The sequence below is a fragment of the Manis pentadactyla genome, chromosome 1, assembly GCF_030020395.1.
Source record: "Manis pentadactyla isolate mManPen7 chromosome 1, mManPen7.hap1, whole genome shotgun sequence".
Taxonomy (NCBI): domain Eukaryota; kingdom Metazoa; phylum Chordata; class Mammalia; order Pholidota; family Manidae; genus Manis; species Manis pentadactyla.
The window spans coordinates 232,862,073-232,880,580 of record NC_080019.1 but is presented as its reverse complement, the minus strand read 5'-3'; the positions used below and the strand labels follow the sequence as shown (position 1 = coordinate 232,880,580).

Sequence of the window (18,508 nt, the reverse complement as noted above, 5' to 3'; positions counted from 1 at the left end):
GAAGCAATTCTGTTTTAGGGTGGTGGCATGGAATAGAGTTATCTCTTTCCAACTGTATTCCCCTACAATGTTTCTTGAATGACAGATGTGTGCTTCAGAACAGCGGCTGTGCCGTCCCAGTAAACCTCCCGTGGCCGGGCCCTGTCCCCTCAGCTCCCCCTCACACCTCCCCTGAAGGGCCACCTTCCTCACAGACCAGGCTCACTGACACACGGTACCCATCCTGGGGACACTCTCTGGGGTCAAGCTCCTGTGGAACTTTGCTTCATTTAATTTTACCAGAAAAAAAAAGTCCAGAATTTTGCTCATGATCTAAGTTCCCTTCTCTGAAAAGTGGATCCATGATTAGCTTGACTAGATCGTTTGATAGAGGCTAAATATTCTTCTGCTTTCTTGGTCCAGAAAGGACCTGGCCCTTTCTCTGTATTTCTTTAAAAAGATAGGTTTAGGATGACAAGTGTTCATCTATAATCTGTTTCAGAGGGCAGAAAGGCACCTTGAAACCTGAGAAGAGGGGAATGGGGTCTTAGCAGGAGAGGGAATGTTCTGAAAGTTCCATGTCACTGCGAGGGCCTAGCAGAGTGCTTATCCAGGCTTAGTCTCAGCCAAGGGCTGCTGCCATGTAAGTTCAAAAGGCAGTGACCTTCCGGCTTCCGTGAACAGCCTGGAGGGGCTGCCGCCAGGGTTTTAGCATCTGCGCTGACCACCTGTCTCTTTGCTCTTCTTTTATCTTCCAGTAGCCTTGCCCACATTGTGGCCCACTTAGAGATGGGTGTCTGAACGCCCCTCTGGGCCAGCAAATGGGTGGCCCCCCAAGGCCAGGGGGCCAATGGAGTCTGGTCAGAGCAGCCTGAGCCAGGCTGGCCACTCCTGGCATGGGGACTGACCCCTGGGGGGGCCCCGTGCAGGTCAGGTGAAGCAGGGTGGCTGCCCGTCTTTGGAGGCTTTGTAGCTCACGTGAGGTGGGAGGCATCCCAGGTCATCGGGGGCTTGATGGCGAGCAGCACACGGGCTGCCGCGGGGCACCTGGCCTTTCCTGTGTGCTCGGGTCCACTGGTCATCAGGCTGAGCCGCCTCGCTTCCCATCTCTGAGTTTTGCCCCATCCTCCCCGCGCTCTCCAGCCTTCTCGCACTTGCCCTCCCAGCAGCCCTTCCTCCTGAGGCTCCCAGTGGGGCCTTCGGTGCACAGAGAGCCGACCCCATCTCTTTCTCCCGGGTCCTGAGCTCAGACAGCATTACCACACCCACTCCTTCTTCATTCATAACCTGCGAGGGCAGGGGCTCTTCCTGGATCTCAGGGGAGACCACGCCGTCCTTGAATCGGCCCTGCGGAGCCCCAGGCTGGCCCGCCAGCCCCTTGGAGCCATCCTCCGGGTGGAAGCAGTCAGCCCTCTGCTCTGAGCATACTGCCTCCTGCAGGGCTCCCTGGGCCCCTCCAGGCTCGTGCAGTCCAGGCTGCAGGGAGACAGGGGCCAGGCACAGCTCGGGGTGGATTGATCAGTGTTGTTTCTGGGCGCCCACAGAGGAGACTCGAAGTAGGGGATGCCCGTGACCCAGCAGGGGTTGGGGGGGTTCCCGTGGCTTCTCTGTCAGTAGCCAGTCCATCTCTTGCATTCAGCCCCATAGATAGACTTATAGTCTGGGAGGGGGTCCCCAAAGGAGCAAATGGTCCTGTGGCACCGCTGGGCCATCCCTCAGGGGAGGCACAGAGGAGGAGATGAGCCAGGCTTGGGGGTGCAGTGCCCTGGCTGTTTGGCCTCTCCCTGCCTGTCAGAGAGGTGAGCAGGCCCCCACCCCGGAGTTGTGTGAAGAGGCCCTGAGCCCTCTTGGAAGTCCTGTGACCCAGGGCCTGGCACCGTGGGTGCCCTACAGTAGGGGTCGCTGGAACTGGTATTTCAGATGCACCCCAGGCAAGGAGGCGAGCAGTTTGAGAGCAGAACAGGGCTGAGCTATCAAGACCGAGTGGCCTCTGTTTACCTCCCACCTCCTTAAGTACCGACAGTACATCTTAGGTTGCCTAGACCAGCCTGAGACCGATGGGGGACACAAAGCCTTGCTTGCTCGGTGGCCCCCATGTCACTCCAGAAATGGCTCACTGTGGGTTTAGAAAAAATGCAACCTTCTTCCCGAAGCTGGCTGCCCCAAGGTGCATCTCATACAGTAACAAAGTAGCCCCTGCAAGGGAAGTTTGGAGAGGTGCCCAGAGAGGCCCAGAGGTACCAGGCAGACACTAAATGAACCCCACCCAGGGTCCGTTAGTGAATTCAGGGGGTCCCAGTGGCCCCCAACCACTCCTGCTCTATGATCCATCTCAACAGATGTCACTACCATTGGTTGTAAGATAACATTGGCTCTGATAGCTCAACTCTGGGCCCGCAGGCCCGCCTGGCAGGGGGCCGAGTGCTTTCTGTGCCTCGTCTCCCACCGCACTCCCAGCTCCACAAAGAGGCATAGCCCCGTCTCCAGATGAGAACAACGCAGGCCCAGGGAGGTTGAGCCCCTTGCCCGGGTCAGCAGGTAACTCTAGGGAGGGCGGCCTCACCCAAAGCTGAGCTGTCCCAAAGCCTGCGGCCCAGCACAGCCTTTCTCCCTCCCAGCCTCTGCCAGTCAGGGTCAGCGGCCCCCAGCCCCAGCACAGCCCTGGAGGGTGGGCTGCTAAAGAGGCCTTCAGATTTCCTACAGGAGCCCTCGGCACACCGCAGACCTGGGGCGGGCACCCTTGGGAGATCTGTGGGCCCACTCGCACTGCCAAGGTGGTTTACAGGAGACAGCCAGAGCCTCTATTCTGCTTCATGCATCAGCTTCACCATGCTCGGTAGAGGTCCAGCTCCTGGGCGACCCATGCGGGGGCTGTTTCTGAACAAAGCAGAAATAAGTCAGCACGGCTCTGGAGCTGGCGGGAGCTGACACCCGCAGTGCCCAGAACAAGCTGTTTCTAAATTACAGACCAAGACATGGTAGATGAAGGCTATCGGCACATAAACATCTGGGTTTGCAGCCACTTTTCTGACCTCTCCCTCTTCTTCCCGAGCTTGTCTGTCACCTTTCTGAGGTCTCTATCTTTACCTCGGCACCGGGATTTGGATGGTTAACTGCCCTTGGTGTTCGTGGTGATTACACATGCAAATCCCCATGCTCAGGGGTGAAAATATGACCCACAAAGGGATTTTTTTTTTCTGTAATTTTTATTTTAAGTAAATAACCAAGATAGCACTTCATAGTGTTACTAATACGCTGCTCTGTTAAACTCGTGACAAACATACTGTTTTCTGCAACGCTAAGTATCTGTTCACTTACCTGACTCTAATTTTGAGCCTTAACTGCTTTGCAAAACCTTGCTTTTTGCTAGATTTAGTCTCCCGTGTTATAAGCTGAGAGCTCCTTGCCCTCCGCTCTGTCCTCCTGCCCCTGCCCCTGCCCCCAGCCAGAAGCCAGTGTCAGGCCCTTGGTGCAAACGTGCTGATTCGGGAGAGCTCTGTCTGGTCTCTCCGTTTAGATGATGAGGTAACCGTGGGGAAGTTCTATGCCACTTTCCTGATACAGGACTACTTTAGGAAATTCAAGAAGCGGAAAGAACAAGGACTGGTGGGAAAATACCCTGCGAAGAACACCACCATTGCCCTCCAGGTGAATTGTTGTTTTGTTTCTTCTCTTTGCACTAACGATTGTACAAGCTTATTTGAAATACTAGACAGCTGGCACTCCTGGTTGACAGTCCTGCCAGGAGTTTGTTTAAACTGAGATACTGCACCCTCCCCAAAAGGCGGACTAGCCATTCTGGGCCACGAGGTAAGTGCTCCCCCCACTGTGCTGTGTCGTGGCCGGGCCCCCAGGACAGCGCGCGCTGCCCACACCCCAACCCCTGCAGGCTTCTCCAAGGCAGCGCCCTCCAAACAGGCGCCCCTGGCCCAGCACGGACGTGGCCGCTGCCACCCGGCACAGAGCTTCCCCCATTGGAACGCAAGCGCTTTGTTTTCTTTCTGTTTGTTCCTTACCCCACTGCTCGTTGGTCTGCGGTCCATTCCAGGAACATCCATCACCTGTGTGTGTGCCTGTGCGTGCATGTGCGTGGTGCGTGTGGGCGGTGTCTGTCTGTCTGTGCGTTGTCTTCTGATGGCCGTTAGCCGTGCTGTGCACATGCTGCTCTCTCGCACCGGGCAGCCCGTGGTCCCCGGCCCCAGCCTGGCTCCCAGCACGCAGGTGCTCGGGTTCCAACCCGGGCCGTGCTTCCAGGCTGTAGCACCCTAGGTGAGCCCAGAGCTCTGGGGTGGGCAGTAGACCCAGGGGGCAGGCTCACAATGGAGACCTGGAGGCAAAGGGGCCCAGGAATGGGTTTGTGAGCGTAGGTGCTGGTGAAGAAGGAATGAGGAAAGGACACCAAGACCTAGAGAAAGGGAGCCATAGGCTGGCAGGTTGGCAGCAGCCACTGTGTCTGGTCAGAAGCCCCGTCTCTGCTGCCGAAGGGCTTTATGTGCAGTGAGGACGAGACAGAGATCTTTTCCCCATTTTAATTTATTTGCTCTAAACTTACATCTGTGTCCCTGTTTTCACCATGTGTCTTAAATCGGGCCTTGTAGGAACTGGTAAGGTTCAGTGTGGAACAAGCCCTTGGCTTTTTTCGGGGAACGGATGCCCAGCGAGGGCTTGTGTTCCAGGTGATGTTGAAGGGAAGGCTTGTCTGTGACTTTGCTGCGGGAGAGACTGCGGACACAGATGCCAGGGAATGACAGACCATGGGTGCAATGCCTGGGGCGTGGCAGTCGGCGACAGCGACTGGCATGATAGCAACCGTGTGATCCACAAGGAGTCGCCAGCTCTGCCCAGACCCTGCAGGGCGGGCAGGTGGGCGCCGGGTGGGCCGAGGACACACCTAGTCTGTCATCTCTGCCGCCACCCCTGGTGGGGCTGCTGCAGGCCGTGGGGTCCGTGAGCACAGCTCTCCCACTTCCGGCCCAGCCAGCCGGCCAGAGCGATGGCCCTTCTGATGGTGGGTCACACGGACGCTTAGAGACGAGCAGAGCGAAAGGGCGTGTTTGCCCATTTGAAGAGCCCAGCCGTTCTCGGTGGCAGCGTGGCCAAGTTGGGTGCAGGGAGCGGGGTGATTAATGTATTCCTGAAGGCTCTTCCCCAACGTGGCCGGCCCCGTTTCAGAGGCCAGGCGCCCTCTGTGCAGACACCTGCTGGCTGTGCTTGGATTCCAGTTGTGGGGTTGGTGGAATCTGATGCCTTTTCTGGAGGGGGAAACATGTTCTTGCATGGACGGCTGTGCCGTAATTGACAGCGCCCAAGGTAGCTCTGTGGTCTGAGCCCCTTGTGCTTTCTGTGGAAGGCAAGCATGGTGACCCCCTGGATGCAGAGTTCTACCTGCTGTGCATCAGGTGGCTTTAGTGCTCTGGTGGCTGCACACAGCGTTCTGATGTTTTAAAACCTGAAAAACAAGACATGGCTGAGTACTTAACAACCACATTTCATGGATGGGCTTCACTGAGCTTTCAAGTCAAAGGTTCAGATGATGATAAAGCTGCATTTGTAAGTCATGGACTGAAAGACTCCATTCCATTGTGTTACAGTAACGTTTTCCTCCTACGCGTTTAGTCATTTTGTTGTTTATAGAAAGAACTTCATTTCCTTAGTGAGATTCAAATATTTCCAGTTATAGGATAATAACACCTTTTCACACGGCCCCCTGGGAGCCGAGGCTGTGACTATAACTTAGGTTGAGCGCCCAATCTAGAAAATTAAGTTGTGTTCATAATCGTGACATTCTGAAATGCATTTGATTCTGAAAGCAAACATCAAAAATAGAACCCTTTTGTCTCCTTAAAGGATAATTCTAATTCCATTTTTGGCTTCCTCTGCTCTAGAAATGGCTTTCGACGTGACCTGTCACTCTACGTTCATTAGCACGAGGAGGCCATTCCTTCCTGCGTGATGGAATGTTGTGTGATGGCGTAGCAGTTAGGGACACGGTCGCATGGGACGGGCATGAGACGTGTGCTCACATCCTTGCGGGAGCCCTCAGAGTGGGCACGGCCTGCTGAGAGGGGGGATGTGTCGCTGCTCCTGCTGGGCACCCCACGGGGACAGAGCGCTTGCTCATGGAAAGTGGAGTGTGGGCATGATGGTGTGAGCACAGAAGGCGGGACCCAGGCCTGCGCGTGCTTCTACAGCATGGAGCAGCCTATCGGTGTGGCCACCGCCTATGCCCTGGGGGCGGCTCTCAGGCATGCAGCCACACTAGGGGTTTCAGCCCGGGGCCTGTCTGGTCTCCGTCTGTGCAGAATGGTTGCAGGAAGACAGTGGCTTGGGGAGCTCCTGAACCCGGTGTGGGCAGGAGCTCAGCACCCGTGTCCTCTGGCCCCTGCGGTCTGAATGAGTGTGCAGTCTCCATCCGTCATCCATCCTCATCACGAAAGCCAACCTTCTCTCCAGCCCTCCACAGAGGGACGCAGAGAAGCTGCATCAGGCCTGCCTTCCTCGCGCATCCCCTACATGCCATGGTCACTTTAGTTTGACTCAGCATTTGCTCTTCATCCATTATTGCTGCATCCGAGTGCCCTGCACGTCTCCACGAGGTGCCAAGCAGACGGGCACACAGCCCTGCAGCCGCAGAAATGCTCAGGCCCCTTCCCAGCAAACGGCAATGCCTGTTCAGGCCCCCAGAGGAGGACTTCTGTGCAAGAACCAGATGTGAAGCTCTCCAGGGTCTCATAGATCAGAGCAAACAAAGACCCGAAAGGGGGAAAAGTTCTGTTCATTTCTTTTTCTTTCTACATGGAAGGATTTCCTTTTTGCAAAAGATACCTTAGTGAAAATTGTGGAGACTTTGTCCCCTACTCCTGCCAGGTGGGAGTCTGCCCATGCTAATGACAGGGAGACTTCACACGGGTAGTCTTTTTGACCTGTTTAAAGTTGGGTTTAAGAAAGAGACCATTCTTTCCAGCTAGTAAAGAATTAGGTTGTTAAATTTCATGCTGTTAAAGCCCATTCCCCTGCCAGCAGATGGTAACGTAGGCATCAAGTGGAAAGGTGGGTGGTGTGCAGAATCAAAGGACGCTTAGGTCCTGACGCGCCAGGATGCGGCCCCCTTAGGGCAGCTCGTGCAGAAAGGCGGAGGAAAGGGGGATCTGCTGCAGTCAGCCTGTGGGTCACCAGGCACTGCTCTCTCGGCACCGTAGTCGAAAACGTAGCAAGATTTTTTTCTTTTTTTAAAGCATGATCCTATCTAAAGCCATAAAGAGGCCCCCCCCCACCTTTTTTTTCTCTTTTTTAATCTGGAGAACAGATGCTAATAGATGAGATTTCACTGGCTGATTCGTTTGTTTCAGATGCTTGAACGGATGCTTTAGAGTTTTCAGCCTGAGCTGCAGCACCAAAGCTCCTTAGTCGGAAGGCGTTTGCGGCTAAGGCCTTGAAAGGGAAAAGTCTCAAGTGGGCTTATTTCTCCAGAAACAGCATTTCGGAAGAAATGCGGGAAAAGGCAGACACGAGGCCCCAGGGAGCCCCCTTCCCAGCAAAGCCCTCCTCCAGAAGGTGGAAGTGGGCCCTGGCCTCCTGTCTCAGATGCTGCTTGTGTGGCCATTTCCATGAAAAGGGACGTGCGAAGCTTAACAGTGTCCCTTCCGAGCAGAGACCCAGAGAAAGGGAAAGAGAGAGAGAGAGAGCGAAGGAGACATGAAATGAACACAGCTTCCTGACGCTGGCCAGTCACAAGCAGACTAAGCAGACCTGCTCAGGGGGCAGCTGACTCCATGCCACAGCCCTGCGCCCCCAGATTGCCCGAACGCCCGTAGACCGCAGGCCCCCTGGCGCCGTGCTGGCCCCCTGGCCTCCTACACGCCAGCCCGGCCTGGCCTCGGCTCTCTGCAGTGACCCAGCTCAGAGCGCGGTGGGCGGCGGCCACTTACCCAGCACACACACCCGCATGCCAGACCCACCAGGCCACACCTCAGGTTCCATTTTAACGTGTCCATGGGAGACACCACCACCCCCAAACCTCATCTGACATTGTCCGTGTTTATTCGTTGCTCGAAGCCAGGCTGGGGTGCCTCTTTGGAAGCAGCGTGGTCTAGTTCCCAGGACACTGGGAGTCAGGGAGCCTGGGTTCTAGTCCCAGCTCCAGCACCCACTTGCTGTGTGACCGTGGGCAAGACACTTAACCTCTCTGTGCCTCAGTTTCCCCATCTGTAAAATGGGGGTAATAATGTCGACCTACCTCACAGGGCTGTTGTGAGGAATAGCTAAGTGATTGTAAAGCACTTTGAACGCATAATCGCTTATTATTAAGACTACAACAATAATAATATCGTATGCCTGTTTACTACCAGAACTTTCAGAAATTCCTGTTTTTCTTTGCTCTCTGTTCTATGCTGTATGGTAGTTATCCCTTCAGAAAGAGCTTTCGCCCCTGTTTAAGAGGCAAGGAAGGGCAGGGAGATGTAAACGGATGCACCTCGACAGCGTGGCTGTACGTCTGCCAACAGCAGGTGTCGTCTGGGCAGCTGCTCCACGATGGCTCAGCCCATCCAAGCACTGGCTGAGGAGCCTGTACACCTGGTGCTGAGCCCAAGGTTCCCACAGGAGCCAATCTGAGTTTTAAAATCATTATTCAAAAGGAATTTTAGTGCAAAAACTTGAAATTTCTGAAATGTCTGAAGAAAAGAAGGCTTCTAAGCCCCTTCTGCTGCTGTGGTCGTGCAGAAGGGAGGCTGCGTGTGTGCACGTGTGGGCGTGGGGGGAGCCCGCATGTGTAGAGAAGGCCCACTCCTGGCCTCTCCTCCCCGGCCAGGCAGAGGGGGGCAGCGTCCCTGGGGGGGCAGGCAGTGCCCAGAGGAAGTCCTACAGGCCCTTCCAGTGCATGACCAACAGGGTCCCTCCCAGCCTTGAGTTCGTTCCCGTTTTGCCTTTTGTGCTGTGACCTTTGCTCTTTGGCCCCAGCGGTTCATGCTGGCAAGTGGCCTGACCTGCCTGGGCTTAACTGGACTTCCTGAACTTAGTATGGAAGCAGCCTGGCCCCCAACTCTGCTCCCACGTGTGCAGACTGTCCGAAGTCTAGGAGCTCACAGTGGGTTGAGGGGCTGTCACAGCAGAGCCCATGGGGCCCGAGACCAGGTGTGACTTGGTGCAGCACCAAGGGTGGCAACGCGGGGGTGGGGCTGCGGCCGGCTCCCTGCTGTGGCGGAACCACAAGTGGGCTCCCTCCCCCCTTGTGGAGCATGACTGTAGCTGCTAGGCAGCAGCTGTGGCCCCCAGCGCCTGTCCCTTCAGCCCCTGCCACCATCCCAGGCCCTCTGATCCAGCACCTGAAGGGCTAATGCTGGCATTGCCAGGGCCTCTGGGGCTTCCTCCCTGAGTGGAGGCTGCCTGGGATATGGCAGCTACTGAGAATGTGGTGTATTGTCCCCAAAAGGGAAGAAGGTCAGCCCGGGAGGCACGGGTGAGCAGCTAACCCGCCCTGTGATGATCCCTCTGCCTGGGCTCCCTGGGTGCCAGGTTTATCAGCAGCGAAGCTCAGTGCATGTGTGTCACCCCATGTTGGAGGGCCAGGGTGAACGGCCGTCTTCTAGACGAGGGTCTCCACGCGCCGAAGCGTCAGGAGAGCAGCCCGAGCAGCGTGCGTGGCTGGTGTTCCCACACGCCTGTCTCCATAGGCCTTTCAAGTCAGTAGCAACTGGAAAACGGTCCCTTTGCAGATGGGACTGAGTGAATGGTTTCAGCAGAACAGAAGTCTCGCTCCTGGTGGCCGTGGCTGCAGTGGGTAGCCAAGGCTGGTTCGTGAAGACAGCCGGAGATCCTGAAAGGGGAACAAGGCTTCCCCAAAGAAGGTGGGGATGCTCTCCCCCTGCAGACACCTCTGTCCTGTCTCCTAAAGGCCTTGGCAGAAGCATCACTTTAAATGTAGAGAAGTTAGAGGAGCCGACTCAAGTTTATCATCTCAGAGCCTCCCGATCCCCCCAGCAAACTGGGTACCCACACCCGAGTCCATGGTGCTACACTCTGCAGCTCCTGGGTGGGGGACCCGGTGCAGGCCGGCACCCGTGGTGCAGAAGCAGATGTAAGGGCGTAAGAATGACCATCAGGCTCTCTTTAAGGAGCTGACACTGTGCTGTGACCCAATTAAAAATTAAATTGATCCACAGGATTGCTCTGGTATGGGATTCTCTGAGAGGCAGAGGTCTTTCGCCTCTAAGAATAGTGATTGTTATTTTCAAGTCTTTGAGAAGGTGGGAGCCCTGAGAAGAAGTTAAGACAAGTTATATTGTCTGGAAGCAAAAGGCCTTAATCACTGTAGTGTGCCTCTGAGTGACTCCCAGCCAGCCCTTCAGGAGGCCTGCGTGCCATGTGGCAGTCACCCACGAGCTCGCCGGTCCCAGGGCTGGGCAGGCGCCCGCGTGACCCCTCCCTGGCTCATCCGAGAGGCGCACTGGGGCTGCCCTTCGGGGTCAGGGGTCGAGGACACATCCCTCTGGGGCACAGTGAGGAACCCGTTACAAAGCACCAGAGGCCACTTGGAGGGGCCACGGGAGGCCACGTGTTACCCCAGTAGAGCCAGGTTGGCGGGGTCACAGGAATCCGTGATGGGGGGGCCTGGCACCCAAGGAAGAGGTGGCCTTTGCTGAGGACGGGGTGTCAGCAGCTCTCAGGCCTTTTGGTGCCAGGACCCATGTTTGCTCCTAAAGATCACTGGGGGCCCTGTGTATAAATATTTCCTTTAATTAGAAATTAAAACCAAGACATTTTAAAAACACAGAACACACAAGCACAAAGATGCCAGAGAGATGCTGTCCTTGCGCACCATGTAGCCGTGTGCTCTCCCGGGAGGAGGAGGGGACAGGGCAGAGACACCCTTGCCTCATTCTGCAAATCACTGGAGCCCTGAATGTGTCTCGGGGAGCCCCAGGGCCCCTGGACCACACTGTGAGACCTGCCGCTGCAGGGCAGTGGTCTCAACCCCCCCCCCCCAGAGGAGAGGGTGTGGAGCCATTTTATCACCTCCACAGTAACGGACCTTCTGAACAGCACCTTCCCACCTGGAGCCCTTCTGTCCTTCCCAGGCCCCTCCCCGTCCCAACCTGCCCCCCTGACCTGGAGCCGCCGGCTGGTCTGCCTGCCTGCATACATCTGCAGGAACGACGGTCCGAGGGGTGCTGATAGGGACGGTGATTTTAAAGCTCTCAGCTCCTTGGGGACAGCACAGCAGAGATGAGGGTGGTGCTGAGCACCCTGTGACCAGTTGTCATTTCCATATCCACATAGCGACACTAGAGCTCTGCTCAGTTTGTTGAAAGAAAGTTAACCTTGATTGGGTGGCATCTCAGTCATGCAGGGTTGCAGCCACGAGCGAGCGCTCGGCTTGAGACGGGATCCCAGCTCTGTTCCCCGTGGACCCAAGGGTATTCTCTGGGCGGTGATGGAGGTGGGCCAGCTCGGCGTGCGTTGTGCGGACCCCAGGCCTGGGGGTCAAGGAGCCCTGGCTGAGCCTCTGCTGGTTGGGGCAGTTCCCTTAACCCAACAGGAGTACCCTTGGCCCGCCTGGGAAGTAGTGGGATGAGGTACGTGAGCGCATGATGCAGGTACCGGGCTGCCGTCGGGATGGAAGCCAGGGCTGCGGCTTCGGCTAAGCCCAAATCTTAAGTAACATTCTGTTATCAGGAGACTGGCAGGAATTTCTGCAACTCTGGTGTTCACACTGAAACCAAGAATCAGGGCCGCTCACATACTGTCAGATCATTCGTGGGGAAAAGTCAGAGATCACTAGGTCATTTCTTTTTAACACTTTATCTTTCAAACTGGTGGAAATGACCTTCATGTGTCCACCTGAGTGCAGCCCCAGGGGGCATGTCTGTGGTGACACGGCGGCTGACTTTTCCGTGAGGGAGGATGACTCACGGGGCCTCGTGTTTAAGGCCTTTATATAGAATTCAAGGACTGTTGGTAATGGACACAAAGGCCGCACTGTCATGGCTCCCCGGGAGCAAACAACAAAAGAAGGGGCGTGCCCGTGTGGGACGTGTGTGCATGTGTGTGTGCGGGGGAGGTAGGACGGCTTGTTGATGAGCAAGTTCACTCTATCAGGATTTAGTCTCTGGCTCTGTCTTTTGGTAGCGCTGGTCCACCAGCGCCCGCTTTGACTGGCTGGGGGCCAGATCTTGCGCGGTTTGCCAGGACCTGCCTCTTGCAGAGCACTGTGCAGGGCAGCCTGGAGGGGAGCCCTCCTGCGGGGAGGACGGGCTCTGCCCCGACGCCGGTTCCTTGGCTGGCTGGAGTCTCAACGCTGACCGCTCCCGTCCGAAGATGGATGGCCTGGTCCGGTCCCGGCTGGAGGCTAGCATCTCTCATCTCCACTGCTACAGTGTAGGTTCAGGAGGGGTTTCCAGGCCTTGCTGCGTGTGTGCGGGCTGGGGTGCCGAGACTGGCAGGTGCCCAGTGTGACTGATGGAGCCTGAGCAGGGAGACAGGCAGGGAGAGCACGTCACATGCACCTGGGTTGCAAGAGAAAAGCCGGTAAATGAATGCTGGGGGTCACCCGGTCCTATTTCTGTGCCTCTGCTTCAGAAAGAGGGAGATTTTATAGCTTGGGATTTTTGTTCTATGGGTTATTTTTTTTGTTTTGTTTTGTTTTTGGTAACTTAATCATTCAATAGAATAAATATCTATAAAATTCCAATTAAATGGTGTCTAAAATTCAAAGCAAGCAGTCTACAGGCAAAGCACCAAGATTTGTTTTTTGAAAATATTTATGATGATATCTAGCATTTAAAAATCAACCATAAACTAGGCTTGATTCTATTTAATATTTTATATGATCAGACATCTTAAATCAATGATGCTTATATTTTATAACAATTCTGTGTTCATTCAAAACCATAATCCTACTGTGATGTTCATGGAATGACTTATGTGGTTTTAATTGTGTTGGTTTAAGTGCTAATGAGCACGTTTCAAATTAAAATGGTATTTTGCTCATAGAGGTAGACACAGATATGAAACACGAAGCAGAGGCCATTTCACTGATTGTAAAGTGTTTATTTCAAGAGAAAAATGTTCTTTTTTTTTTTTAGTGCTGTGAAAACAAGTCATTTTTTTTTTCAAGAATTTAAGATAGTTTTTTTGCATTTTGGGGGACTGGAACTTGTGCCTATGGAGTTTTTGGAGCAGCCTAAGCTATCTTTAGCTTGATACATGTGCTAGAAAAATTTCATCACCATGTTTTTCTATATGTAAAAAATACAGGGTGCTGTGCTTAAGCTTTGCTTCAACTCACATTTGGGAACCTCTGTTGTCCTCACCCCCAGCCCTGGCAGACACCCCTCCCTGCTGCAGCCGCCACCCCGTCTTCTTTCCCCAGGCCCCGTGTGAGGGAGCGAACCCAGTCCCCGAGTCTTAGGAGGTGGGTTTCTTCCTGCGCGGAGCGAGCCGAATATTATCGTGGTTTCTAAACCTCCGCTTTCGTGTTGGGAAGGGTGATACTCCCTCCTCCTTCAATGTCTCTTTAATAAATATGTTGCCATTATTTGTGTTTGGAAGTGCCCTCTCGGGCCCCCTCTCTGTTCTCTCCACGTTTTATGTTGCAAACAAACTCTGTCCTGTGTCTGTTCAATGCACTCTCCTAACCTTGTGTATCACTGAAGACATGCGGGAGACAGGTTCTGCTTTTGTTATGCGATCATGTTCTATGTGTATTTCACCGAAATGTCAACCCGTCAACAGAGGATGATGTTAAAAATTATCCAAATAAATAGTTTTCTATTTCTTTTACTCAGACCTAGTCCAATCAGTTGAATGACAACGAGCAGGATTCTCTGTTGTTATCTGAACTCAGGAGCGTCCCGGGCCCTGCTGCCTTGTGGCAGGGACTGTACATCGTCTCCCTGGGGGTGTTGACTTAGCGCACTGTCACCTGTGTTTATTCTGGGGAGACAGCAGCACGTGTTTCAAACCTGACCTCTCGTTTGGGGGCCTCAGATAGGTGACAGCCTTTTCTTCCTATGATCCAAAATCAGGCAACTAAACCCTGGTTTCGCACATCTTCCCCGGGCAGTGGTGCCCTGGGAAACAGTGAGGGAATGGAGGTGGGTCAGTACGGCTGCCCTGACCCACTGCCCGTGCTCTGCCGTGTGATAGCTTTTGCCCGTTTGACACTGGAGTCGGCTTCTTGATGCCCCCATGAGAATGGCCGGCGGCCCTGCCTCCAGGCCAGGTGGTCCCCAGCCTCGGATGTGCCGGACCCCGGACCCCGAGAGAAGGAAAGCATGCATGTGGGCGTCCTCCGCCTGCGTGCGGAGGGACGGGAGAGCGACGGATGGGCAGCCTCGCTGGCCACACCCCGGGCTGTTCTGGGTTTGTCCTGGGGCGAGCGTGTCCCCTGCGAGGCCACAGCCTTCCCTCTCGGGAGCCTTCCTGCTGTGACTCCGGGCAGCTTGCTCCCTCTGCCAGGCTGCGAGGTGCAGAGACCGTGGCTCCTCTGTTCCAGGAGTGGTTCAAACGAGACCCGGCCAGGTGCGCCGCTTTTAGCAAAACCGTATCATAGGCTGGGTGCTTTTACAGACGAGGCCGTTTTCATGAGAGCCTCCTGGGAAGCTCCTGGACGACTTCACATTCTAAGTTGATGTCACTGCTGCTGCCACCTGCCAAGGTCCGGTTCTGGGCATCCCCGTGCCAGTGGGCCCGGCCCTGCCAGGTGTGCTCAGACTGACCATACCCTCCCGTCCCCTTGCCAGTGCTGGGGGCATCTCAGGCTTGCTCTTCATGCTTTGCCCTACACACACACACACAGTGCTGGGGGCTGTAGAGGAAGGACAGGGAAGTGACCCCTCCCCTAACGACCGGCCGCTAGCCCTGTCCTCTGCAGACCGTCCTGACATTGGAGGGAGCTGCACACAGACACCCTCACTGCCAGGTCTCCATGTCCCCTAAGCCTTCAGTGGCTGCAGAGCTGCACACAGGCTGCCGGCATGTAGCACGGGTGCCCTAGGCCGGGGCAGGAGGAGACACCTCCTTCAGATGTACGTCTTTTTGTGGGAAAGAGTGAAGTGGCTGTTCTGTCCCTGTTAGTCCCTAAGCCAACATGCTACATTTCTTTGAATCAATGCCACTATGTCCTAATTTTCCCAAGGCAGCGACCACACCTTCCCCATATGCAGTCTCCAAGCATCTTGACTGTGTCACTGAGGATGTTGGAACCATAGCAGGGCCCCTCCCAGGCCTTGTCCCTGAGAAACGCGGGCCCAGGGTAAGGAAGGCCTCGTGGGGCCTGCTGAGGCTGGTGAGCCCCTTTCTGCACGGTCTCCGAGAGGATGCCCGACTGTTGGCGAGTTCTCGGCCTGAGTACAGGCTGCGGGCCGGGCACCACGGAGGGCCCCAGAGGCCGGTACTGCACAGCGGCCCAGGTCTGTGTGCGTGTCCATCCATTCTGTCATGGTCCTGAGTGTGCTGGTGGCTGCGGGGTGCTGCGTGTCTCCCTTCTTCCTGTGGCTTCTCAGCAGACCCAGTGGCCCTGATGGCTGTCTGCTCTGCCTTCCCCTGGAGCTCGCCCCTGGGCCTCCTCCTCCTGGACACAGCCAGCTTGTCCTGGCCATGCTCCTCACCCTGGCCCGGGGTTCTGCGGGCTGGAGCTCTGAGGGCCTCCCTTCTGTAGACCGTCAGTGGGACGCGGGCATGGTCTCTTGGCCAGGGCAGCCCAGGCCCTGTTCCCTCCAGGTAGGGTTCTTTGAGAAGGAGGCTACTGGGTTGAAGGTCTCGAGCACCCCAAGCGAGGACCATCGTGTACTCCTGACTACACCCCAGACCTGCTCTGGGTGCCACGGGCTGTCCTTTGGAGAACTCTCCCTTCCCACAGCGGATTAGGCAGGAGCAGAGCCGGGCCCCAGGCTGCGCCCCGGGCACCCGTGTCGTCTAATCCGTTTTGCCATTTCCATTGATGTAGGCGGGGTTAAGGACACTGCACGACATTGGGCCAGAAATCCGGCGTGCCATATCCTGTGACTTGCAAGATGATGAGCCCGAGGAAACGCAACGAGAGGAAGAAGATGTGTTCAAAGTAATTATTCCACGCCTCGCTACACACTGGCCGCCTGGACGTGGTGGGCAGGATGCCAGCGTGGGCTGCCGGTGTCCACAAAAGAGGCCGGAGGGAGCCAGCAGCCCCAGGGCCCCCCAGCAGGCCCTCCCTGCTCCCCGCCTCCTCTGGGGCCAGGCCTGCTCCTCCCGAGCTTGCCCCCCGCCCGTCCCGCACTGGCGGCCTCAGAGGTGCCCGGCCGCAGCCCCTGGCCAGCCCAGATGAGCATCCTCGCGCCTTCCAGCAGCTGCCTGCCGCATGACCCCTTCTCCCTGGCCAGCTGACCCGCCAGCCGGCCCCCAAGCCCGAGAGCAGGCCTGCCGCCCAGCCTCAGCCCAGGGCTGCCAGCCAGCCCCGCTGGGTGTAGGTGGCCTCATCTTGGAGCAGCCGGAGGCGCGCCCTCGGTGAGAGCCGAGAGCTTGCTCCCCAGCTCAGAAATCAACGACCTTCCTCATGTCAGGGGGGACTGGCTGCCAGGCACGTTCACCCCGATCACTGAGACACTCAGGTCGTGTCACAGGGTTCCTACGGAGCTTACCTAGGGTTTGTTCTTCGTGTAGAAAGAATTACCTGACATAGCTAGCCTGCATCAGATCCTTGTTAAATTACCTGGTGTTGTCTCCCATTATTTTGCAGAGAAATGGTGCCCTGCTTGGAAACCATGTCAATCATGTTAATAGTGATAGGAGAGATTCCCTTCAGCAGACCAATACCACCCACCGTCCCCTGCATGTCCAAAGGCCTTCAGTTCCACCTGCAAGTGATACTGAGAAAGCGCTGTTTCCTCCAGCAGGAAATTCGGTGTGTCATAACCATCATAACTATGATTCCATAGGGAAGCAAGTGCCCAGTTCAACAAATGCCAATCTCAATAATGCCAATATGTCCAAAGCTGCCCCCGGAAAGCGGCCCAGCATGGGACACCTTGAGCATATGTCTGAAAATGGGCATCATTCCTCCTACAAGCATGACCGTGAGCCTCGAAGAAGGCCCAGTGTGAAAAGGTAACCTTGACGACGTGGCTGCCCTTGGTTGTGCCGTGTTCTCGCCCTGGGGGCATTTGTACCAGAACCCGCGAGCGCTGCGAGGCCACCACCTCCTCTGCAGGCCCTCGCCACCCAGTGGACCTGAGAGATGAAGGGCCTCCCGGCGCCCTGCGGCCTGTTTGGGGTGCCTCCTGACACTGCAGCAGTTGCTGCTGCCCCGCCCTCCCCAGTTATGACAGCGTTCTTCGCGACAGGGGCTGGCCGAGGTTTTCCATGAAAGGCCAGAGGGAAAATATGTTAGGCTTTGAGCGCCGTAAGTCTCCACGGCAGCTACTCAACTCCACCGTTGTAGTGAGAGAGCAGCCGTAGGCAGTACGGAAACGCCTGGGTGTGGCCGTGTCCTAATAAAGCGTTATTTGTGGACACGGCGGTATGAACCTCATAAAGTCACATGTGCTGAAATATTTTTCTTCCTTGGATTTTTTTTTTCAGTCCTTTAAAATGTAAAAACTGCTCATAGCTTGGGGACCATGTAAAAACAGGCGGCAGGCAGTGTTTGGAACTAGCCTGATACCTGTGTGTTGAATTGTGTTGGAAACATTTAACTTGTATCTTCTCCCTCCCTCCCATGTTATGCTTTTCCTGGATAGAACCCGCTATTACGAAACTTACGTTAGGTATGTGCTCCTTGCCTGCTTTTGCGGTAAACACTGTGGGTTGCAAGCGTGACCAGCCAGCCTGTGACCCGCTAGCTGGCAGAACAGGAGAGCTCGGGGTTGTGGACACAGGGGTCAGAGGTCGCTGCTGCTCTCTAAGCAAGGGAACTTTCTGACCCGTATCTGCTTAGACTGTTATCGCCCAAGGACTGAGCCCACTGTTAGTGCATCCCCGGGCTAGCCCCTGTAGGCTCGCGGCAGTACCGGGAACGGCCGCTGGGCACGCCTGGGGAGCCTGGGCCCAGAAGCACCTGGGGTCCCACCTCTTGTGGGGCTCCTGAGGTCAGGCGCCAGGTCTCCCCTGGTGTGCCCCTGCAGCCTCAGCACCGTGCCCTCCTCCTGCTGCCTGCTTGCTCCACCGGCTCCAGCTGGGGGCGAGTCGCCCTCTCTGTGGAGGAAGGCAAGGCTATAGGGCTCCTGGTTTAATTGCACCAGGTGAGATCAGGAGCAGCGTGAGCTGGGGGAGGGCCGGGAGAGGGGGCCTTGGAGGGAGCACAGTGTTCTTCGGGGAAAGGGGATACCACAGGGCCTGCTGGCTTTCCTGAGGGTCCAGAACAGGCCAGTCGGACTCCCAGAGCCAGTGTGGCAGTGCGGGGGCACGCGGTCTTTGAGTACCTGGCAGATGTCCTCTGCGAGCATCTCCTCTGTTGCTATGGGTGGGATGCAGTGGGGAGTGGCGGTGCGGGAGCCTCTTGGTTCCGAGCTCTGAAGTCACGCTGGGCTGGGCTGGGAGGCGTGGGGGTCCTAGT

General features: G+C 56.0%; 1 protein-coding gene across 13 annotated transcripts in view; it reads left to right on the top strand.

The window, feature by feature from the left end:
* CACNA1D (calcium voltage-gated channel subunit alpha1 D) overlaps positions 1–18,508 on the top strand; it is a 258,217-nt gene that overhangs the window by 232,926 nt on the left and 6,783 nt on the right. For 6 of the 13 annotated variants that reach the window (XM_057486474.1, XM_036878319.2, XM_057486458.1 and 3 more), the window contains 4 exons: positions 3,497–3,627; positions 15,926–16,039; positions 16,694–17,061; positions 17,694–17,720. In XM_057486474.1, the coding sequence (XP_057342457.1) occupies positions 3,497–3,627; positions 15,926–16,039; positions 16,694–17,061; positions 17,694–17,720 (640 nt within the window). Of the gene's footprint in view, positions 1–3,496; positions 3,628–15,925; positions 16,040–16,693; positions 17,062–17,693; positions 17,721–18,508 lie in introns of those variants that run through there. The other 7 variants (XM_057486456.1, XM_057486454.1, XM_036878320.2 and 4 more) reach the window with 5 other exon arrangements.